The sequence below is a fragment of the Strigops habroptila genome, chromosome 7, assembly GCF_004027225.2.
Source record: "Strigops habroptila isolate Jane chromosome 7, bStrHab1.2.pri, whole genome shotgun sequence".
NCBI lineage: Eukaryota > Metazoa > Chordata > Aves > Psittaciformes > Psittacidae > Strigops > Strigops habroptila.
This window is the reverse complement of record NC_044283.2, coordinates 61160502-61185909: the sequence shown is the minus strand read 5'-3', so window position 1 is coordinate 61185909 and position 25408 is coordinate 61160502. Positions and strand designations below refer to the sequence as shown.

General features: G+C 39.6%; 1 protein-coding gene across 5 annotated transcripts in view; it reads right to left on the bottom strand.

The window, feature by feature from the left end:
- WDFY3 (WD repeat and FYVE domain containing 3) overlaps positions 1 to 25408 on the bottom strand; it is a 171143-nt gene that overhangs the window by 53931 nt on the left and 91804 nt on the right. For 4 of the 5 annotated variants that reach the window (XM_030491686.1, XM_030491689.1, XM_030491688.1 and 1 more), the window contains exons 14-26: positions 25250 to 25333; positions 19576 to 19753; positions 18325 to 18539; positions 16538 to 16650; positions 14872 to 15103; positions 13322 to 13422; positions 12036 to 12254; positions 8366 to 8547; positions 6702 to 6933; positions 4010 to 4170; positions 2813 to 2924; positions 2205 to 2395; positions 722 to 874 (exon numbers count right to left, since the gene is read on the bottom strand). In XM_030491686.1, the coding sequence (XP_030347546.1) occupies positions 722 to 874; positions 2205 to 2395; positions 2813 to 2924; positions 4010 to 4170; positions 6702 to 6933; positions 8366 to 8547; positions 12036 to 12254; positions 13322 to 13422; positions 14872 to 15103; positions 16538 to 16650; positions 18325 to 18539; positions 19576 to 19753; positions 25250 to 25333 (2173 nt within the window). The remainder of the gene's footprint in view (positions 1 to 721; positions 875 to 2204; positions 2396 to 2812; positions 2925 to 4009; positions 4171 to 6701; positions 6934 to 8365; positions 8548 to 12035; positions 12255 to 13321; positions 13423 to 14871; positions 15104 to 16537; positions 16651 to 18324; positions 18540 to 19575; positions 19754 to 25249; positions 25334 to 25408) is intronic. The other variant, XM_030491690.1, reaches the window with a different exon arrangement.

The window sequence follows — 25408 nt, the reverse complement described above, 5'->3', positions numbered from 1 at the left end:
AACTCCATAAAGCCATTTGCCATCAAGCAAAACAGATTTGTGCTATTAAGTCAGTATCTTATAGCTGGATTAGTAGTGGTAGTATTTTTTTTTATTTATGGTATATGTGAATCAGAATACCTTGACTCAGCCTGTGTTAGGTACAGATAATGCCAAAGGAGCAAACGCTAAACAACAAGTTCTACGCACCATTTATCAGCCTCTATTACATTAGCATTTTCTTCTGAACTTGTCTACTTTCCTTAGTTTAACATAACAACAATGAAATATTTCAAAATTCTGCTTGCAAAACGTGTAACTGCCTTACTATTAACTTTGCAGGAGGCATATGATAAAGTGATTCCTGTGTGCTATGTTGAAGGTTTACCTCCTGCTGTTATTTTTACTACGTCTTTCACACCTCGATATATGTAGGGCAGTAGAACAAACAGGTTAAAAGAAATTGTTCAACAGAAAACTGCAAAATGCATCTTCTAAAACAACAAAAAGCAGAAACATCTGTGGTACCCATTCATTGTATCTACAGTGATTCAAGCAATTTCAGCAGGAAAAGTTACCAATGATCTTGCTGCTCAGCTGCTTTACCCTATTACATATGAAATAGGAAGTTCTCAGGATAACAACCTACTTTGTTGTTGTTCGTTATTTAAAGGCATGCTATCAGCATCTGAAATAAACACTATCCAGCATCATCACCGGTTTTCTGTTCATCTTTACATACTTCAAAATCACAGAGCAGATCCTGGAAGGCAGCAGAATTTGGAATAATGGATGTCTCATGCCCGCTATCAACAGTTCCCACCAAGGAAAAGGTCAGATGGAGGATGTGGCTGTTCAGAAGGGACCGTTTCTTCTTTAGCAGCATTGCCAGCAACTTGAACAAGTCAACAGAAAAGGAATTAGTAGCCTATGAATACACAATAATGTTGTCTAAGCACAAAGAATGGAAGAAGTGTCTCCTTCACTTTTGAGAAGGCCCTTAAAGTATGTCTTATAGTTGATACTTTTGAGGAAATAGCTTGAAAGTGGCATTATGGTTGATTAGAAAAGGAGCACATCCAGGACACCCTCCAGCTCATAAAACATCTGTTCTACATTTCAGACAGCACTGAAAAAACAGTAGCCATGACAAGATAAATCTGAATAAGCCTGACTTTTCTTGCTGCCCTAGGCATCACCATAGATATCATCCTTACAATCCTCATTTCTGCTCTAACTTCTTAAAATCTGGGCTGGGAAAGAACCAATTGCCAAATGTACTATTACTATTTCTTGTCTTCTGATGCGTACTTGTTAAACTTTTAACATCCTGGCCTGTTCAGCTTCACTGTCCTCCTTGAAACATTACTAAGGAAATAAGGATTTCTAGGAATCTCTCTCAAACCATGCTATTTGCTGAGGTTAATGCAAGTGGAATGTTAAGGCTATATGTGATGATCCACTGACTGCTTAAGGCGCAAGGAGGACACTGTCTAGAGCTGTTTGGTCAAAGTAAGCCAAGGTCTGCAACAGGCTACGTGTGGAATACTATGTTTTGACGTAACTATACTAGCCATTAGCATTACGAGATTTGTAAATATGCTGCCTAAACCACAGAACAAACTTTCCCTTCCAGTAAAGCACTCTTCATGAGAAATGTAAAACACATTGGTCATGTGAAGATCTTCTCAAGTCACTCAATCAGTCTTCTGCGTAACTGATTGTACTTTCCCCACCCTGATGGATAACTAAGAAGCCTTCAGCTTGAAAGCAAACAGCATCACTAACTATAAAGTCTGCACAGTCTCCTCAAAATGATGATTTCAGGAGTCTACTTGTTCAGTTTTCTTCATGTATCTATCCTCCTCTCTTGCTGGCAGATCAGGGAGACAAAAGCTCCCTGATCACTGAGGGCTTGTAGGGTTGGGTTCACAATCCTGGGAAAAGTACCAGTATCTAAGTACCATAGCTGTGCTCTTCCTTGCTATTAATGAAGGCTCAGTTTCAGCAAAGCAGCTAAATGTGCACGATTGCTTAGCAAAACTTTCCACCCTCTCCTTTAAAAGCCATCTTAAATAACTCATCTATGCTAATTAGTCAAGAGCCCAGTAAACTTAAGAGCAGAAACTGAGGTTACCACAACACAACAAGGAATTTGCACAGGAACTGCTATGACAGCCAGTAAAATTCAATCAACCGGGTCTATTTTAAGACTCCTTACATACCTGATAACCTCTGATTCTTTCCATTTCTTTGCTGGCTAGTGGATTGCTCTTTACGACACAGACCAAGGCCTTTACAGCTGCATACAACCCTTCTACATCTGATGCCATCGCTACAAGTCCCAAAATAGCAGCAGCTCCACCAATGTACTGCAGTGTAGTGGCAACAGGCTTGGGGACAAATGTTCTTACACCTGAGCATAGGCAGAGAAAGTAAATGAAAATAAAATAAACTCTAATTCTTGTAGGAAATCATTGTGAACACATGCATTGATTTGCATTCTATCATTGCTTGAATTATGAAAATAGTATCACTAGAAGAACTATGATACTTCAGAAGAGACGGTGGATGAAATATGGCACTAGAAAATAGTGTATGACCTAGGGTAAAGTATTTAAGTATATTTTCATAATGATGACTTACATAAACTGAAACAATCATCCCATGTTAGTAAAAAAGATAATAGTATGCCCACGAATTATAAAAATGTTAAATAAATTAATGTACCATTAACATTCACCATGTAAATTACTTATTTTCTAGACCTTAGTTCTTATTGACAAGCAATTAATAATTTTTAAACACAATAATTCTCAAGTACTCAGCTCACCCAAATATCCTATCAAAGCTGCACCAATGGAGCGTGCTGGTCCATTCAAATGCCCTGCTGAGTTATGCAGCAACTTCACAGGTGTGGCATTTTCATGAGAAGAAATTGCCAGCTGAAAAAAACAAGAAAAAAAGCCAGGGCTAAAGGGAAGGGGTTTTTTTATGCAAGCATGAACATATCTTGTTGTTGTGGTTTAAGCTGAACCCAGGACACTTGTGTATTTGCCTCCTGTGATTAAGAGTAACATATAACAAAATGGAACTATGTTAGAGTCACTAAGACATTCTCTAAAGTAAAATCTCCAGTCCCCAAAGTTTAAGAAAGATTAATCCAACTTTAAAAATAATGCCACCAGATCATAGAATGGTTTAAGTTGAAAGGGACCTTTAAGATGATCTATTCCAATCCCCCTCCTTTGGGTAGGGACATCTTCCACTGAATTAGGTTGCTCAAAGTGCCATCCAACATGAGCTTAAACACTTCCAGGGATGGGGCATTCACAGCTTCTCTAGACAATCTGTTCCCGTGTCTCACCAACTTCATCGTATAATGTTTCATCCTTATGCTCAATCTAAATCCACCTTATTTCAGTTTAAAACTATTACCCCTTGTCCTGTCACTTCATACCCTCGTAAAAAGTCCCTGTTGTTCTTATAAGCCCTCCCTATGTATTGAAATGCTGCAATAAGGTCTTCCTGAATATCTTCTTCAGGCTGAACCACCCCAAATCTCTTAGCCTGTCTTCATAGATGGTCTTTTGAACAAATGTTTCATCGACTTTTAAGACACTCTGAAGAAAAAATGTAAAACAGTATTCTGGTTTCCAAATTTGAATCATGATCAGAGGACTAAACTATCAGCTTTGTTCATCTGCAACAGTGGAAATATTGTTCAACAACATGATTTTAACTGTTTTTCAACAGGATTACAACTGCCATCTACATTAAAAAGCAAAAATGCCTCTAAAAGATGTTAATATACATAGCTACTAGTAATTTCAGGAATGCAAATAAAATCTAGGAGTACAATCTCTCTCTTTAAAAAAAAAAAAATTTAAAACCCATAAACATGATTATGGGCAACCCTTTTGACAAGTACATTATTATTCCTAGTAGCATTGAGCAAATTGCCTTGAAAGAAGGTAAAAGAAAAGAACAAACAAGTACTACATATTAATCAACTCATCTCCAAACATACCTGTTTGGCAATAGCTTTACTATCCAACTTGTTGTAAACTTTCCTTATTTTTGCCACTGTAAATGAAGAAACTGACAGAGCGTAGAGACCAAAAGAGACCTTCTCTTCTGGTACTAAAGATACTGGAGATGGGTTGATTCCTTCAGACTTCGAATCTTTGCCTTAAATTCAAAGTAAAAAAGTTCATTTCAGTAACAGCACTGTTTTTCTATTCAGTTTCAAGAGTAAGATCTTAAGCCAATTATATTGCAGAATAGGTATAATATCTAGAATATATAGAAAGGTTTCACAAATAGCTGAGATGTGATATTGTCTTTGCATGCTTTCTTGCTGTACAGAAGAATACTTTGATAGCATATGAGCCATGAAATAAATCTGCTATTTAAGAGTAATGCACAGCAAACATTTCAAGAATGTCTGCAATATTAACCTTAAGAGCAACTGGCAGCTTGTGGCTTGGCCAAGCAATAGAAGATGCGGCGCTTCCTCATTTGAATTTTTGGAAGGCAACATTACTCCTCTACTCTATTTGGGTACAGCCTAAGGGGCTGTTTACTTCCCTTCCCACCTAAAGAAAACCAAAATAATCCAAAAACAGAGAAGTATTTGGTACATCTGCATCTTTGTGACAACGGGCTTTTTATAGTGGTTTGCTAGGAAAACTTCGTTGCTGGCTGGGGTTAAACCACAACAGCATCGAAGAGAATATATAACTGTATCTTTCATACTTTATGTCCACTGCTCCAAACGTGGATGCTTCTTGTGAGGCACTGCAAACACTAGGATTGACAGCTGTCTACAACATTCAGAGTCAGCGTGAAAAACTCAGCACCTGAAACTTCAATATTGAGATTCACTTCTGCATCTTCACTGCAGGTCAAAAGGTGTCTACAACTCCAGTGAAACACATTAACAGAGCTAAAGAAGCACGAAGGCTCCTCACCTAAGACTGAAAAGAGTGAGAAGCTGGATGTCTACATCATTTGTTGAACCAGGCTCAAGTCTCTGCCAAGTTTCAGAATTCTTGGTTTCCCCATAAATGAAATCTTCATTGGAACCTCTGCTCACACAGATGCCCTGAGAACATTCCTCCATTTCAGCAAAGAAAGGAATTCCTTCTGAACTAACAACTGCTCTCTGAGGGTTCTTTTCCCTATCAAACTCTTTAGGGTTTGGCATGGTGCACATAATGTTAACAAAAGCTGAGCCCCAGATAAAAGCCCTTTGTTCTGGAGCAGACTGCTCCCGAAATACAACAAACTGAGCAAACCTTTGCAGGAGAAATACACCACCACACTGGAATACATCTGTATGTCCAAAAAAGGAAGAATTCTTTCAAATTACTGTGGGCTTCCTGGTGAACATGGCCTTAACATAAAGGCAGGAAGACCTTCAATTCTCAGAAGTGAATAAAAAAATTCACATTCACAGAATCTGCTTTTTCGGTACTTAAAATTTGCAAGCCACCAGTCAAAATGCCTTTCAAGAGAAATTATAACTGACTAGCAGATACCTAAATCCACAGTTGCTTGCCAGGTTTATATAGCTGTCAAAAAATCAAGTATGTGACAGACCTGTACATGACAAAATTCAATTCCCTAAAGCTTTTCATTCAAGACGGGCAAGGAAATCTACCTTCTTTTTCATGATACTTTGTTCTTTCACAGCCTGAACATCAGTGACATTTGGGGGTGTCTGTCACTACTCCAAGGAAAGCTTTCACCATGAAAAGTAAGACTTTGTGCACTCTCTGTACTTCTCTCATCACTCACTGCCTCCTTGCTTTAGATGGTGACAGTTTCTCTCCAAAAGAGCTGGAGAGCATTATGTCCTCATAGGGAAAGACAATACAAGGGCAAGCCAGCTTGATATGTTGCCCATTTTTATTTGTTTCACTGAAAAGCCCTGTGATAGCCAGGTAAATCAGAGAGCATCAGGTGTAATACTTATGTTACTGAGGAGGTACTCTAACTGCACAGGAAGACAGGGAGCTCTACAGAACAAGAAAATCTCACTATTAAAAATGGATCTTACCAGAGCTGATGCAGAATCTGTTGTCTGAATATCTAAAAGCAGGGCTATGGACACACATTTCTATCAAAGTTATTCACATCTTTTTGTGTTGCACGCCCCTCAACTTCAAACACTAAACTTAAAAAAAGGAATAGAATTGCCCATATCTATTTGCAATCAACGCATAAAAACTATCTGCTGCCCCACAATCCCTCCCTGTTTGATTTTTTTTTTCTCATTTGACCTATTTAGGCCCTATAAACAACGACATTTCAAGACAGCTGCGTTTAAAGTACAGACTACATCGCAGATTTGCAAATGTTATCACTAGAAACTGACAAGTTAAAATGCCTTTCCAATTTCACTTTCTACAGATAAATACAATATACCATATGAATAATGACAGCTTTAAGCATTTCTAACTGGTTTAAAACCAAAGTGAGGAACACAAGCACTTCTATCATATCTCAGTACAAGAACTACCAGAAGCATGTTAAAACAGTAATTTGGATTTCTATCGTCCTTGTCAATAGAGCTACTAAGCTTCTTCCTTATGAGCAGCTAGCTTTTCGTCTCTGCTATTGCATACTCTCCCTTCTCACCTCTTGTGCCAACATGCACACAAGAGATTCCACTATACCTAGGCCACATTACCAGCTGCCATTTGAATTGTACTTACACGGCACGTATACTGCTTGAAAGCTTCCGACGTAATTTGGTCCCAGCTCATAAATGGTGCTGACACCTGGGGCAGGCAAAACTTCCTCCAGGAAATGCGTAGGGCCCAACCGCCACACTAATGAAGAGAGCTGGCGCTGTGCAGGCGGTGTACCAATATAAGCATAAACAGTGCTGACCACAGGTGGGTTGGCAGAACCAGACCCACTAGGACTGCTATGAATATAATGAAGCTGTAAGGGAGAAAAGTATGGCGAAGTTATTGTGAGAGCACGGGTACCGTGAAAAGCAAGTAGGCAGATCGGAAATCTGGGAAAGCATTTTGCAAACCAGAGAAGGTACCAAATGATTGCTATGTAATGCACAGTACCATACAGCAAAAGTCAGTGAAGACGACGAAACAGAAGGTAAATGCAAAGATCAGAGGTCAAGTGGCTTTCGAAAGCCGAAGGTGTGTGTGGAAATGCAGGATGAGAACATGTGAGTTCTGTGCTTAAAAATGCTAATGAACAAAGCTGTACCTTGCGTCTAAAAACATGGTGCTCTATGACAGTCATTATTTTTTGCATAAAGCCATAAGATGATCTCATTAACTTGTGTTCTTTCTCTTCCTTTTTCACCCAATGAAGACGTGCCTTTGGTAATTATACTGTTCTATGCTGAAGTGCAAATGCGATGAACTCAATTTTATACGATTTTCAGTTGGCAGTAAGACAAATATGTGAGTAAGATGCTGGCCTATATGTAAGGATGGTAAAAATCTCACAGGCATTTTCTATGTTGTAAAAATTCTGCTACCAGCTATTGAGTGTAATCATGTATGGCCAGATAAATGCTCACGTATTACAGCTATAAGCATAACAAGTTACTGTAGTCCTCTTTCTGTGAAAGAAACACTGAAAGGTAAACTTTTAAAGTCAAAATATTGTTTTATCTATATCAGTATAGTAACGCTAGCTAATTTGCACCCCACAGCAGGTTTAGCTTACTCTCTTAAGGACCACACCTGCCAGATGCCAAATGCTCTTTGGTCCAGAATACTTTGTGCTCAGTGGACAGATCTGCACTGCTCTTCGCTGCTCTCTGCTTTTAGTCTCCCAGTTTCTTCCACCTAACAATGAAATACTTTACAACTAAATGCGTTTCGTCTACAATCAACTAACAACAACACTGGATATCTCAGTGGCTACCACAGACAAGGGGATACAAGGTTGGGAAAGGAGCAACCTGAATAAATTGGGAAAGCTTACTCTGTAATCTCTCTATTATTCAAAGATAGATCTGCTACATGGTCCTAGGATAAGTCATCTTCAGCTTCTTATGATACTTCTAATTAATCCGGTTAGCAGCATAGCCTTGCTACTCTTGCCTCACATCCAATGCAACATGTCCACTTCATTTTAGTGTTACTATTGTTCATGCCTGAGCAAGTATTTGTTATCTTCTCTTAAAAGGATTAGAGCTGGCTCTGGGCTGTGTAGTGAGCAAAGACCCCTTTTTGCAAAGCTCCTCATTTTCTGGGTTTGTTTTGTTGTTGTTGTTTTTCAGCGAAAGAGGGGTGTGTTAGTTTTGTTCTTGTTTTGTGTGGGGTTTGTGCATATACATGTGCAGATAGAGAGAAATCTCTCCAATGAGTAAAAATGAGCATTTAAAAAATGAGTTTACCTTAACAGTGTTAACAAGCTGTCCATCAAGGTAGAGCGCAGCTGTGCTGTTCTTTAGCATGCCCTTACTCATGACCAGAACTAAGTGATGCCACTGGCCTTCCACAATGAGGTCACCACAGCGGAAACGGGCACAACAGGGAAGAATTTCATAAAATGATGATTCCTCACTGAAGTCATCAACTAAAGGAAAAGTACCAGTTAGTGGGCACCAGTAGAAATGTTATCAGAAGCTTAAAACAGACAGATGTGTCATTGGACTTTATGCAAAACAATCGACAGCAATACATTAAAGCCAGGTTTTTTTTGAAAGTTAACAAAAATACAATTAATAAGATATGAACAAAATCACACACTTAACAAGAATGACTTTCAAATACAAGAACTGAAAGAATTAAATCAGATTTTTTGATAAAGTATTCAGACCAAATTGTCACAGTTAGACAGGCTGAATATCCTTAAATAATTGCACATTAACAAACTAGTATAGTTTTGGTAGATCAACAATGGGTCTCTTCTTCCTTTGCCTTAATTCTTCCCTAAGACAATTCTCTGGATATTTTCAGACTTTTGACAGTTATGTTTTACTTCTCCCCTCTACTCCTTCTTTGAAATTTCAGCTGGAATGACTAGTTCGCTTAAGTTTTTACTAACTTATGCCACCATGTAGAAAGATCTTTTGTTGTTTTTCTAAAACTGTTTTTACAGTAGTAGTCAGCAAGAAATAACAGATGTCTATCCAAACCTACAAAGCTATAATTCACTTTTCTCACACTGTGGAGAGAAAGATACCCATACTTCCCAGACTTTCTCCTACCACTTTTCCCTGCTCCACCATGGTCTCCTGCACGGGCCCCGCTACCTGCTCTGGTGTAGTTCTCTGAGGGCCTGCGGGGGTTCTCTGTGCCTGGAGGACTCCCCTCCCCTCCTGTTCTCAGCTTCACAACCTCAGGGCACTTTCTGTCATTTTTCCCCCTTACTTCTCACTCCATGCAGCGTTTTGCTCTCTCTCACATGTGTTTTCCAGAGGCACCACCAGCCTGGCTGCTGGGCTCAGCTGTGTCCTGCAAGGGGTCTGCTACAGAGCTGGCTGGAACTGGCCATGTCTGGCACCAGGCAGCCCAGCCTCATCCTAAAGAAGCCTCCTCTTCTCTCCCAGCATCTGGCCACAGACACTCAGTAGAATCTTGCCACTATCTTGCTTAAACCATTAGGGCACACATAAAAGAAGATACAAGTAAAAAGATTGCTTTTCAAAAAGTCTGTATCAGAATCATGCTAAATTACAAAGCATAACTGAAGTTAAAGATGAGGTTGAAAGCCTGAGACTTTTTTCCCTTAATAAAAGCTACAAATGTGACATCCAGCTAGCAAGACATGCACCACGCACAGACTGGGGGTGCTTGTAACTCAAGCTGCAGCATGGTGGCTTCTTCTCTTCTGTTTTTGTGGTTCTAAGGATATTAGTTTTCTGAAGCACTGCTACTGAAGATGTAGCTGAGGGCAAACGAAGACTTCACATCTCATCTGTTCTATTTCAGTACTGTTACTGCAGCAAGTTGCCCTTGCCTTCCCTTCATATCAGCAGTGGAGCCTGCATCATAAGGCTGCTGATAGCAGCAGCTGTGGGGTGAGATGAGCCGCACCCTCGGCCCCATCAGCCACCCTTGCACCAGCAATGAGAGGAGTCGGAGGTGGATGCCTGCCCTCCAGACACACAGCCAGAGGAACCTGCTCCCAGCCTCTTCGCAGTGGCTGCAACCACAAGCTGCTGACCACCCATCCCCAATTCACCCATCAATACTCTGCAAGCATTTCCCAGGTCTTTCGTCACTAATGGGTGCTGAATTCTCTTCTGCTGAATGCTGAAATACATCTCAGTTTTCAGCACACAATTTTTTGATTTCTCTAAAAGGCATCCTTTGACGTCATACTAGAAGGCATGATCAGTTTGCAGGTGCATTAGCTTCTCCATCACAAAGCAGAATGACCCACACTATACTACGCTCTACTTGAAAGCCCCCCACCTTTTCCAGCTAGACAAAGCTAGAAAATAAAATTCTCCATCAGGGAATGCTTCAATAGAAAACAGGAAGTTTTCATATCTCCATTCTTTCACATTGAAGGAAAAGAAACCACTAATCCTCCTACCTCAACAGCCGTCTGCACAAGGAGAACACTCATTTCTTTAGAAATAGCACTGGAAAAATGATAAAAGCAGCATTCTTGGAACTAATTTTCAGAAACAAAAATAAACTCAAGTTCTTTTTCTCAGCCAAACACCTTTAAGCACAATTCTCACTCACAAGAAAGATTCTTAAACCACCCCCATTTATTCTTACAATAGACTCTCAGTACTTCCAGTCCCTGCGTTTGTGGGCCTGCCATCTCAGTTCTTCAGGTACTTACTTGCTCAGCACTTGAAGGTAGGTACACCACCAACTACAACTTATCCACAGCAGGGTGGCACTCCAGTAAAGCAAAGTATCCCATTCAATTAAAAAATAGTCTTTGTAGTCAGAGACTGTCAGATCTTCTCTGACAAAGCCTCTTCAAATCCAATCTCTTAAAGAGTTAGATAACAGGGGCTTACAAACTAAAACCACACAATCTACAGCTCTACTGCAGACTAAAGCAACTAATATGAAGATAAGCTTATTTCATTCTTTCTTATAAGAATTCGGTCTTCTGAGAAAGAAGACGCCACCAATACCTTTGGAATTTGAGAGATTTAGTTCCTTCCTTAAGACTACGGGTCTTCAGCTCTCTAGTTTTAGGTTTTGAACCTGACTTATGCTGAGAGAAACTACTGCAGTTTATGAGAGAATGTCCACTTATCATGAAAATAAGGAATATTCTACAACAGTCTGCTTTGCTGTTTGGGATTTTAAAAATAACAACAGTTGTACGAATTTTTTATTAGTCCCTGCTACTCAAAAGGAAAGAACAGAAGCAGGAACAGATCTTTGATAACCACTTGTAACACATTGTGTTAGCCTGGTGAAAAGCCAAGTCTGAAATTTCTTAGAAGGCTGTGCTGATCCTCTCAGCTCTTCCACAGCCACAGTTTTGGCCTGCCAAAACTGACTGGTTTTGGAGGCTCTGATTGAGGACAAGGCAGGATACAGGAGATGGCTAAGCCTGAAGCCCCTGACCACACCGACAGCTCTCTCTAGCAAATTCACTGGCCTCACCAGAGTCACTTAGATCTTCACTGTACCTCCTGTAATTCCACCTTTGATGAAAGATACTGAACAAAGTCTTTCTACAAACTCTACAAAACCTCTTTCCGAAAACTGATCACAGCACTAAAACATGAAGCGGAATGACTGATCACCTTCAAATAGATAAATAAAATGGATAAATAAAAGACAAAAACCTTCCAGAACCAATGATGTAATTCCTCCTTCGAATCTACTTGTGGTTTTGGGAAAAAAAAATTCTTTATATGCAGATACTGCATCTTCTTTGGAAATTATAAAAACTCCTTAACTTCTACAAGCACACTTACATTTTGTATTTTTCCATTCTCAAAACCCATTAGGAGCTGGTGAAGCTGCAACTGAAGTTTCACCACACACAATTCTTCTAGATACTAAGTTCAAAATAAACTTGCTGTCGCATCCCCACAATATTGTCAGGATCAGCTGATGACACCACACAACTCTTACCATAATTCTGAAGCAATTCTTCTTTAGTTGAAACAATCAGTGACCGGTCCTTTGCTGAGAGGACAATGGCAAGGCATACATAATGCTGCTCCGAGGAGTTTGCACGCCGCACTACAGTCAGAAGTCTCACAGGATGGTTATTAGGAGGTGTACTAAAATGTTCAATACAAAACCAAGTTGAGTAGCTTAAACCGGATGGTGGTGGGAAAAATCTTTCACCTAAAAACAAAAATGAAAGCCCATTATATAGCTACAGTAGCTAGCACCTAGGATACCTACTTGTTCCTGTTCCTTTTTTCTTATCAACTCTGTTGACACCAGGTGTGCTTTCTTAAACTTTTCCTTCATGGACTTCAATGTTACTTCTTTCATTTCTGACTCAGGCTTGAAGGAAAAGCCACATAAATCTACCCTGGAGAGGTTTCTTTCAAAACGAAGCAATGCAAGAATTGCACACTATTTCCTCCTATTCTAAAAACAAACATCAACTCTGAAGCTGTCCTTGTTCAGAACAACCTAGTTTCAATTCCCTAGACAAAAAAAGTGGAAATGGATCAGGCCCTCAGGAACTGCTAATATCATGATGAGATTCTTCTTCCATAGGTTTAACTCACTGAAGACCTCTCTACCACATACACCTGACCCCATTTCACCTCCTTGGGTGCTCTCACAGAACAAAGAGCTCACAGACATCAAGCAGTGTATAACACCAATTCCGTCTCACTGCAGTAAACCTTCAACTTAGTTTTTAGACTTAACACCTTTTTTAATTAAGTAATCATGTTCAATTAGCCCTGCAACACACCAGGTTCCTGTAGGGTAACAGCCTACAGTGAACAAGTATAAGGGGTAGCAAACAATTTTGATGGGATTTTTGTGACAGTGTAACTACAACTGTAATAAATTCAGTCTAGAATTCATCAGAAAAAAGCCACAAGTACACAATTACAATTCATACCACAATTCCTATGCTCTTCACACTAGTACCTCAACTTGTTCTTAATGCATCCAAATTCACCATTCATACACCTCTTTTGATTACAACTTAACCTACTGGTGAAAGCCTTGTATTTTAAAGCAATCACACATTTGTATTTTATATTGCTTTTCGTTGACTTGGAGGCAAAAAGCAATGGGAACACACACACAAAGACACACCTACGAAATTCTCAATTATGAGTGTACAACATCCAACATTATACTATCACTTCACAGGTAACAAAGAAATATAAGAGAACTAAACATTGGATACAAAACTCTGCTAACAGTCATACTCAAGTACTTACCGGTTCCAATTCCACTGACAACTGCACCATCAATAAGTCCTGTTGTAACAGCATTATTTGTAGGTGCATTATGGGGAGCCAAACTCGGCAAGAAAAGGCAACTGTTAAACAGAAGACCAGTAACACATTAGAGTTTATTAAAGTCAATACAACCGGAGTTCAATACAAACTAATCGTAGCCTAGGAAAATGCATCATAAACACACCATCTCTCTCCTTGACTGTATTCATGAAAATTAGAAATGAATTGTCAAGATTTCTCTTTGCGAAGCTAAACTATCTCCGGTTCAAAGAGCTTTGGCAGCATACGTCTTTGGCACAAAGGCGCAGAGACTTATGCCAATGTGGCTCCATAGTGTAAGGTGCTCCTTTGTGAGTAACCATAACTCACTTCAGTCTTTGAGATGTTCTGGGCTCTCAAACAGACTGGCTTAGCTAAACATTAAAAGGATCTGATAATTGCACACCAGTGTTCTTATTTTAAGTGTGTAAGCTCTCACAGTAACGTCGTAGTTCACCAAATTAGCTATGTTTGGTCCTTATGAGAGCCACTGATGCTGTGGACACAATGGAAACAGATATGAGTACCTCCCTTTAGGTACTAAAAGATTTTAAGAGGCCAGATGGTTTCGGTAACAAGTCTACCTGAGTTGAAGTGAATCCCCACAGGAGTTCAGCTTCCAGTTTGTATAAATCGTCCTATCAGAGGCAAAATGATGGCTCTTCCACTTGCTGAAGAATCATCATTTTTTTGACATTTACACTTCCGCAGGCTTCTTTAAGTACACTGTAGCTGAGTTGCCTGACAGAACTAGAAGTTATTTTGTTCTCATGTAAGCTATAAAGAGTTAACTTGATCACCCATCTTGAAAGCAACTGCAGTCCATGGTTCTGGTCACTGTCATCTTCCTTTTGATTACAGTTCTCACTATGTTCTACTTCCTCCCTTTTGAAAATGAAAGCACCTCACTCAGCAAGTGTTGGAGAAAAAAAGTAAGTAAAGGCAATACTGGGTGCTATAAGAAAAAATTAGTTAAGCACTATATTTAGACTACAGCTCCAGTTATTAATATTTTTTTCCCAGTTCTTTGAGCTCAACAGAGCTGCCTTCTCTGCTTTACTTGTATTTCCAATTTGCCCATTTTCACATTTCCAAGTTCTTCAGTAATTTTAAGTGGACTTCAGAACATACAGGCCATTCAAATGTTGCACGTAAATCCTAGCAACTAATGACTTTCTACAAGGGTATGTTGGTGTTCCTTTGTTTTAAAAGGCAGGTGAAATCCAGAACTGAGAGGGTACTATCAACGTTTAGATACATACCTACTTCTACTTTCACAGATGGCAAGCAAGCATTTGGTTTCAAGGCATTAATGAATGACAGAGTGGAAATCTATGTAGCTTGAAGTATTCCTCTCTTTCCTATAAAGAATTCATTTGTTTCTGGTTTGCAAACAGTCCATTAAAAATTACAAGTATTTCTCTGAAAGAAGAAAGTAAGAAAACATTGCACTGTGCCCCATGTTATTTGAGAGCACTGTGGGACCTTACCCAAACCCTTCAAGAGAAGTGTCAAATTCAATGAATGCTGGAGTAACCGATGATCCGTGAAGCCTGATATCATGTGGGGTTGTCATGGAGACCAAACACTTCACTCTCGTCAGGGGTACTGTGCTCCCTTCTGCTGGCTTGAGCAGGCTCTTGCTTATCCGATAGTGGCTGTCTTCATGCAAACTGAAGACGCTGTCAGAACCCAGACCTTCCGTTGAGGTAACCATGCTATCTACAGTAGAAGTCAAGAAAGAACACAGCATTGCAAAAGGGAGGCATTTTCAGGCTATTTACTTGGACTTTTCAAGTACTGCTTCCAGTGCAATAGCTGAATTGTCCATCATTGTTGACTAGTTCAGCCATGAAATGACTGAGGAGACACACAGAAATAAACATCACATGCTTTGGAAACTTATCAACTTCTTTGTATTACCATTTACTGAGACTTTCCTATGCTACACAACAGCTACTGCCAAGCTCTAAAACTCATGGATAATAATAGGAAAGAGCACATGTGGAAGAGAGGTTTGGATCAGCTGGAGGAATCTGACAGTTACAGACATTCAGTGCACTTATCAGACTGATTCTTCAAACAACGGGAAAACAGAAAACTTTCCAGTGAGAAAGTCAGAGCTGTGGTGTAATTGTACTCCCATGACAGGATACCACACAAAGGTATAATGAAATTTTCCACTGCACAACCACATGTATGTGTATCTATAATCTCGGAATACCTAGTGAATATCCTATCAAAATACATTGTGAATACCATCCCACAGTGTTATTTCCAGTACTAAAGCTGAAACTCAGTTGTTGTAGCGTCACCCTGCTGCCTTTTTTAAAAAAAGCTAATGTAAGTCTGTCCTTTTTCTCGAAAATGTCTAAGTTGCCATGTGTTCATAATTCAACACATGCTTACCACATACTATTAAAGATGTCCAGTTTACTAAGGAAATAAACACACTAAAAGCGAGCAATGAGTTAAGCCATTGTAAATATTTACCATGAAAAATTAATGAATGGTTAAAAGAGGCTGCTGAGTTTTAAATAATTAAGAGTGGGTACTCCAACTCTAATTTCTACCTCTTTAATAAGAGAAATGATTATTACATTGAGATTCTGCCAGATTACATAAATCGTGTTTTTGTTTCTTTATAATTCTAGTTCTTTCTCATTACTAGTGATGCTAACAATAGCCACGTTCTTGAGTCTAGCTGAAATAAATAACATTATGCTTTAACGTAGGAATTTCCGTTATTTTATCTGACACCTTACTGAACCCATGAGACACACTACATAGATTTAATGACGTGATGTGCAAATGAAAGTATCAGAGAAAAATGTTTTTCTTTTTACTGTTAAATAACTGCAAACTCAGGATCTACTCAAAACTTAACAGCAAGCTACTACCATATTTAATAGTTACTGTTCCTAAAAGTAAAAAAGTTATAATTACCTCTCTGGATATATCTTAAATACAATTACTATATTCCCTCCGCTTTTAGAACTTTTACCAGTCAAACTGTTCTGATCATTTCGCATTCATACAAAGCTGGGGCTAAGTTAGGTTTTTACAGATGCTCATCTACAAATCTTATGTAAGTGTGCAACTGAGGGATGTCAGTAAAGCATTCTTCTTGCACATTTCTAGCACTACAGCACCTACTTCTCATTTCCGGTTCAAAACTCAGTGAGCTGGGTTTGTGCACCCGGTACTGTTTCAACAGCTTTTTGTCCCAAGCTCCACAATTCAAAGGATTACCCAAGCGCAAAAATTCCCTAAAAAAGAGAATAAAATAAGATTTACAAATAATTTTGTCTATTCATTTGCCTAGAATGACACCAAATCTAATAACATTTTTTAAAAAGACGGTAATCGTAATAAACGTAGCTTTTAACTAATTAACTAATGCATAATTACAAGACACACATTTAAACCATCAGAAAGTTTTGAACACATGATCTCAAAAGTTGACATCAGAAATTTTGATAAAGCTGTCAATTTCCTTTTCTTAATTCCAAAGACTTGGCCAGAGGCTGCCGCATCCTGTAGGAGAACGTCAGGACTCTTGCTGAAGCACATTCAGCAAGGTGAACTCACGTGGAAAGGCAGACCATAGGCTGAAGTAAGTGACCTCAGTCTTGTTTTACCCCTGTGTCTTATTTGGCTCAGGGATCATTGCACAGCTATTAACATCTCTCTCTATAGATAACTGTTGTATCTGTATCTACTGCTACCTAGGCTATCAGTATCTATACTTCAGGAAGCTTAAGTCCTTGTGATGTGACTACCAGCAAGCTTACTCCTTGCAGAATCATTTCTGACACAGCTACATACCACTGAAGTGAATTGAGCAGCTGTCCTGGTTGCATATCAGCCAGTCAGCAAGCCATAGGAGATAATACAATTAAGTTCCTTACCCCAGATGAATCACAGAATCACAGGATTGTTTGGGTCAGAAGGAACCTTTAAAGATCATCTTGTCTAACCCCTCTGCTGTGGGCTGGGACATCGTTCACTATACTGCATTGCTCAAAGCCCTCTCTAATCTGACCTTGAACACTTCCAATGATGGGACATCCTGGACACAGCTTCTCTGGGCAACCTGTTCCGGTGGTTTTCTCACCACCCTCATTGTAAAAAATGTCTTCCCTATGTCCAATCTCAATCCACACACTTTTAGTTTAAAACCCTTGCCCTTGGTCCTGTCACTACAGCCCCTGACAAAAAGTCCCTTGTTTTTGTAAGCCCCTTTTTATATTGAAATACTGCAGAAAGGTGTCCCCAGAATCTAGCGAGCAATGCAAACCATCATACAACTGGGTGGGTATTTAACAAATGGTTCAAAATATGCTCATAAACTTTCCAAGCTTGATTTTCTAGTACTAGCATAGACGTACAAACCTACTTGCATTAACATGCAGAAAGATCAACTTTTTAAAGCTACTCATCCCCAGATTTTTCCAGCCAACTCTTGTATCACATTCCTGCATTTTCTTCACACAAACTAAAGTGCTAAATATAACTGCTGGCCTGAAGCTTTTCCAATCTGAGGTATTTAACATTGCACAGAAAAGTCAAGGAATCCATCCTCATGTTTACTCTTCCTGAGGACCTAACCAGGAAGGCATTTTTGATAGCCTCTCAAGATTTGCAAAAAGAAAGCAAGCATTTACCTTCAGCACAATCTCTGTGAAAAATACCAAATAGATTTCCCTGCTCCACACTTCTCCCTTCTCCCCAACCCTTCAATTCCCAACATCTCCAGGGTTATATGCTGATTAACAGAAGGAAGACAGTCTGTTTGATGAGAAATAAAATGGTATCCTGTGCGATCACTACCACAACACAAGGTAACTTATACTTTCTACCAATCTGAGCCATTTACAGCCAGCCAGCAACAGCGCAGGCAGCTGCTCAGCTCAACTGGACTTCAATGCTATCGCTCTGACCTCAACACCATTGGCTGCAGTGCCTGGGATGCCAGCCTTTCAAACATCCTTTGGAGTGGAGGATGCAGCGAGTGGTCCTCGTCAGCCAGAGCAGCACTGCATCTTTGCAGAAGCCGTGCATGGAGCCCAGCTTCGCACATGACTTGCTGATTTCTCTCTGTGTGCACTAGAGACTGCAGGATATTGGCCACTGCCAGTTGGAGATCCAGTGCATGCTGAAATAAAGAAGAGCACACAACTTGAGAAGACACAAGCTGAGAAGGCAAATAAAAGAAAGCTCTTATGCATAATAATGAAAAGGAAACTACCATTAGCAATAAATACATAAAACGTCCTGCACTTAAATATATGTGCATGTTTGCGTGTGTTGGGAAAGGGCGGGAAGGGCAGGCGTGCGTGTGTGTGTGTGAAGAGACCTTTTAACAAAAAAGGGTAAGTTATATGATTACCACGATCACTGTAAATAAAAACAATTCAGGCAGGGATAGTTAAACTAACCTCTACTTTTCACCAGCAGAAACAAGTCAGTTCCCTGTTCTTCGGGGAAGACATCTCAAACAAAAAAATACTTAAGCAACCTTAAGAAATGTCCAACAAAATCTTTATACACAAACCACCAGTAAAGGTTTTGATTTTGGAATTGTACAATGCAGGCAGTACGATTTGTAACTAGAACATATTCCAGCTATTTCAAACAGCACATATACACCAAGCTATAATGTCCAATCCTGTTCCCTCATACTATGCATTAATACCAAACAACATCAGGGAAAAGACGAATTAATCATAGTGCTTGGAAACTTGTTTGATGTCACTTCAGACCTTTCTTTAAATTTATATTGTTGCCAGGAGGCTGAAAGAGACAAACAAAACAATCTATGAAATAAAACAATTTCTATCAGAGCTCTCTTTCACTAGCTATTCATATCAGAGAATCATAGAATGGTTTGGGTTGGAAGGGACCTTAAAGATCATCTAGTTCCAACCCCCTGCCACAGGCAGGGACACCTTCCACTAGACCAGGTGGCTCAAAGCCCCGTCCAACCTGGCCGTGAACACTGCCACGGACAGGGCAGCCACAGCTTCTCTGGGCAAACTGTGCCAGTGTCTCACAATCTCAACTCTTTAGGTCTGTAAAACGTATTAGTTTCTCAGCACAAAATGAGAGGACATCATCAGTTTTCCTATATCCCATAACCATCCTTTTTCACAGTCACTCTCAAAGCTTAAGACAGTAAAATTTTTCCCTACCTCTGGGTGTGTAGCTGATCCAACAGAAGACAGAAGATCCAACATTGCGAGCATAGCACCAGGGTGGATAATGACTGCATCAGAGCTTTGTACAGATGTGGGTCCTGTTTGGAGTTTCACATCAGCTATGTTTTTCTGAGGGCAAACAGGAGGTGTTGAAACAGAATGATATGCATGCCTGCAGGACAGAAAACATCCCATGGTTACAACACCCATCTGTTATGAGCTTTGCATGTTTCAAACAGCTGTGAAGTTGAACTGGCTTATAGACATTACTGCCTTCTCCTTTCTCTTCCCTCAGTCAGACCAAGTACTTTCCTCTTCTCAAACCTGTTAGACAAGTTTCCCTAAACACAACCTGGAATTGTTTCAATTTCTCAACTCTGTCTGAATTCAGAAGTCTTTTTCCCCAGGTGCTACACAGTTTGAAGGTTGCCTTTATTGTTTCCCTCTTCTCATTCTAGTTGCAGTGGTAGCACACAGCAACACCAGCATGCAAGCTACCACTGCTCCTCTTCTGGAGGACAAATGGGTTTCTCACCATTTGCCTTTCATTAACAGCTGATTATAAAAAGGGCTATCACAGAACTCTTGACAATCTCCAATTAGCCTATAGCAACAGAAAGTTGGTCTCGGTGTACATTTGTGACAGCAGTCCATATGCTCTCAGTCCACAACTGCTACGGCAATTTACTTTTACATTAAGCTGCTTTAGTCAGATCCAGGGAAAACAGGCTTTGGCATGCTGACTAAGAAACAGCCACTTGTGCTGAGAGCTGTAGACACGTTGCTCATTGAAACTCTCAGAGGTATCGGCTTGATGCCATTCTTCTTTCAGCACACACAAACACACAAACAGCATGAGCAGCTTACTGAACATATGCTTTCAAGATGGTAGTTTAGAAGTAAAAGATAGCTCAAAAGACTCATGCTCATCACAAAAAAAATCTCACAGAAACCTCAACCAAACCCATCCATATTCTCACAGTATTTATCATAGGTGCTTATTTGTAAGAAAAAACAAACCATGTAACAATTTTTCTTGAAGAAATATTGCCTGCTGTTTTGCAAGTGAATACAACTAAAAATGGGTCCCTTCCTTATCGGATCTGTTGAAAGAGGCATTTCCTCTCTCCTGTTCTCTGTGACAGGGGTTTGCCTAACCCCTAACCCTGATAGAAATAACACGTAGAGACTCACTGTGCCTCACCCATTAGGCACTTCCAACTAGGAGATCTTCTCCTGTGAAAAATAGGACATAGATGGGAGATGAAGAAGGCTGCAAGTGCAATTCTGTCCTAAACACCTTGAAGGTTACGTCTCAAACGCACACAGACCCCAACAAGAAATGTCACTTGTGGGGGAAGGCTGAAGCAATGGGTTACTTTGCCTAAGAGAGGACACTAGGAAGTATAGCATGATCTTCTTGTGGTGGCTGGAAAATGGGCTGGATAAATAATGTTCCAGCAAAAGTGTTCCTATGGAAAAGGCTCATGGCAGATCAACAATTGGCATCTGAACAATCCAATGGCACTTTTTAAAGGACCATTTTTGAAGAAAGATGAAATTACTGATGCTTTACTTATTCAGATAATATTTATAGTAAACACAAAAAAGTATGGCAATGCTATTGTAACCAACCACATCAAAAAGGAAAATCTTACTAAATCAATTTTCCTAGTGTTTTTACCATCTCTTTAACCATCAATTTCCTAAACTTCTCTAGCAGACTCACCAATTGAAACATCTGGCAGATATAGGAAGGCTTCAAAAGTCTCTTTTAAAACTAAATGGAATTAAGAACAGCAGAACCACCAGTAATAATATTATAGAGAGATGTTATCTCAACCCTTTTCCCTGTCGTAACACAGACTGAAACACAGGCAATACTCATGCATCCCAACAGCCCTCCTTTTCACCTGAAGAAGAAAACTTCTACCTCTTTCCAATGACACCATGAGTGTCTCAATGCAAGTTTTACAGGATATAGTTTAAAAACTAAATACCCACTTGTATCTAAGAATGCTCTTCAGTCTAGTGAAATTCCACTCCTCAAGACATTCTTGAAGATCAAGCTTCTACCCACTTTCAAGCACAAATTTTGCCTCTAACATCCTGAGCTGCACTATCACATTCACCTCATTAGGTAAATTGTGAGGTTATAACATGGTAGTACAGGGAAAGCCTAATAAAAACTCAAGCCATTGCTCAGTATGATTCACGAACAAGCACATGATCCTAGTCTCAAATGGCCTGGACTTCTACACTCTATACAACAAACTGAAAAGGGGATATAGTCAAGACTAGGCAATTTGCTTTTCTGTTAGCACTCTAAGTAAAAGTTGCATCTTTAAAGCATGTATTACTGAAAGTTTTTCATATAATTTTAAAATACCTTCTAGATTTAGTTTTTTCATATGAGGTGTACTTGCATCAAAATAACAACAAAAATCAGTTCAGAAACATTTCTCTAGGCAGGGACAAGAAAATAGACCCTACAAAATTCTGCTAAAGAATCCATTGAATGTCACAGGACTATGTTGCAGGTTACAGAATCTGCAATATATTAATTTAGCCATGCTTATTCTTCATGTGAAGTGAACAATGGAAAAAGGCAGTGTACCGAAGATGACACACAGATCTACCTAATCTAACAGAACTTAAATTATAACTTAAATTATATAATTAAGTACAAACTTTGACGAGAATTATAACATTTTCATCTAGAAAGAAATAAATATGATTTATTGTAGGTAAATCTTTTGCATATTATTCCCCAAGAGTGATCACTATCCAAACTTTGTAAAAACAAAGGCTAAAAGTATTTTAAAGTCAAAGCTACATTCTATTCTGTACTTCACCCTGACAGGCATCCTCTCAAGAAAAAACGAAAATTGTGAGAATGCCCTGTCAAGGATTTTCTGCCAAAATTTACAGCCATCAAACAACTGGCAAAGTTGTAGTTCTTGACTCAAATGACACAGTATGGGTGGAAGAACAATGTATTCCTGGTAGCAGGAAGGACAGCTACGTAGTGCATGTGCTGGAGGAGCCCTACCTCTTCTTTTTGCATAAAGGATAACATTTGGAGGGCACCACTTCTCAGGGAAATACAGCTTTGAGAAGTGGCAGACATGTCTGAGAGAGAATATTAGCACATCTATGTATCCAGAACCACTCTAGACTGAGTACATCAAAACCAGAACTGTACTATTTTTGTTTGTAAGAATTGCTCTTTTATCCAAACAACACAGGGCTCTCTCCTTCAGGGACCTGTCTTGCAAGTTAAAAGGCAGAAAACCAGGCCACAGCAGCAATGGAGATCCCAGGAAAGCAAAGTAAAGGAGGCAGAAAACAGTCAGAGAAGAGCAAACACTTCTCTCAGAAGAGTCAACTCCAACAGAATCTGACTGCATCTGACAGTTAAAGAGAAAAAAAAGAAAATCAAATAATATTGGACTACAAAACCCAAACTGCTTATTTTTGAAAATAGGAAGATCCCAGCTACTGGCACCGAATTCACTAGGAATGACAAACGTGATGCTGAACAACTCTGAGAAAGCAGACAGCTGATCAAACAGACTTTTTGAAAGCCCTAGCCCTGTCTATTTTTTAATTGAAAATAGTCTTTTACAAGAAAGATCTGAAAAGTAGCCCAGACCAGCATAATCATTCTTTCTGTCCGCTTTTGGCTTTGAGTCTTACACAATTTTTTATTATGCAAAGGCCTTTTTTGTTCGTGAAGATCCAAGTCAAACACACTCCTTTGCCTCAGAAAGCACCCACATTAATATACTAGTGCTTCCCTGAATTGCCCAAAGCACCCCACAGGGATACTGACCTTTTAAACTATCCAATATTAAAAAGGAAGCCTAACATATCTATTCACATATACATATATTTATATTTTAATTACCAGGCTGCATCAACTACCCATCTGGTACTCTTTCACTCATTACACCCTAAAATCAGCTCTTGTTTGGCAGGCACTGCATGGGTTCTGCTTTGCATACCTGTATGTTTGAGTAATTTTGTGAACCTGAGCAGCTATGCCAGTTACCCCTGGGAGAACAGCAAAATTTAGTAAAGGAAAGGGCAATCCATAACTCTAGAGGTTAATATTGTGAATGAAGCTGTAAAAAGTCTCCACAGAAAACACTGTTTTCTTTTGAGTTTCTTCAGAGTAAATGAGAGGGAAATGAGTTTAGCATCTAAGGTTTTTCTGTGTGAACTGAAACTGCTACATTTATTTCTAAATGCCTCAGTGTTAGAAAAGAAAGGAAATGACAGTCTAAGAGGTTCTGGGTTATTGGTAAAGTGGCCTTGCCCAAGCCAGTCCTCACAGAATACCCAGGTATGACTTGGGTGAAGTCACTCAGCAAGTCAGAAGGCAGCTTCTCTCTACTAACCTGCTCAAGTACAAACATTTCCTTTTGAAGAAGTTTCCAAAAGCAGCTTTGGTTGCTTCCCTTTGCAGAATATTTTACATTCCAAACATAGAATCATAGAATAGTGAGGGTCAGAAAGGATCTTAAGATCATCTAGTTCCAACCCTCCTGCCATGGGCAGGGACACCTCGCACTAAACCAGGTTGCCCAAGGCTCTGTCCAACCTGGCCTTGAACACCGCCAGGGATGGAGCATCCACAACCTCCCTGGGCAACCCATTCCAGTGCTTCACCACCCTCACTGTAAAGAACTTCTTCCTTATATCTAATCTAAACTTCCCCTGTTTAAGTTTGAACCCATTACCCCGTGTCCTACCACTACAGTCCCTAAGGAAGAGTCCTTCCCCAGAAACTTGATGGCATATTTTAAGCTGTACACCAAGCAAGAATGACCACACATGGCACCTGCAGCTCAGATAACCCACAGTGTTTCAAATGTCGTTCTAGCCTTCAAAAGCAAATGTCTGCCTAACCTGCGTCTTCAGATAAAAAATGGCGGCCCCCTTCCCTGGGGGCGCCAGGAAAAATCTCCTTTTCATCACTTGCACAGGTCTGTAAGTCACTCTGTAGTTGAATCAGTAAACTTTTTTTGTTTTTAAAGAAAAAAAAATAAACTATCACACACTGGGATGCATAAGAAAAGATAGTAGCTTGGTAAGGGCAGTAGGTGCTAGGATTTCTGAACTGTGCCATTTGTGCTTTCTTTCCAAACCTTTTCATTTAGCATGCCTCTACATCATTTGGTATTCAAGTACTGACAGATTCATTCTCTATTTTTTATTCTGCGCAATTCCTAACAAATGAGCACCTTCACAAGCCTACTGAAAGTACCTTTTCTTGAAAAACTACACAAGAAAAAAGAAATCCTGCTGTATTACCTGATTTACTAGTGTAGTCTGAACTTCTCTGAACTGCTCCTGAGAGATCCATTTATATGTCCCTTAGACCATTTCTTATACTAGACCTTATTTGGTTTTGAATCATGAACTTAAGTGTGAGTGCTTCAGGAGTCTGGAGACATCTCTAATGTCATCCATTAGCACCACTACCTAGGATTTACTATAAAATACATCTTTACATTTATTTCATCCAGTAAACACAAGCGAAAAAGCACACCTCAAGAAAAATAGCAACTTGAGAGGAAAGAAAGAAAAAGCACAAACCAAGAAACACAACAGTGAGAGAGAAATCAGAAGCAAGACCAACTTCTCTTTGAAGGGTCGGTACCTTTTCCTGGACAAAGCTGGCGTACCCCAGGGAGAGGGGAGAGAAGTCTCATTTGTCAGGCAAGGAGGGATCTGTTCTGCACGACTACAGACAAAACAGACAGGGGTAGGACAGAGAGGTTAGAGAAGAAACCAGAGGCCATAAGCTTGTTAGTTTTAC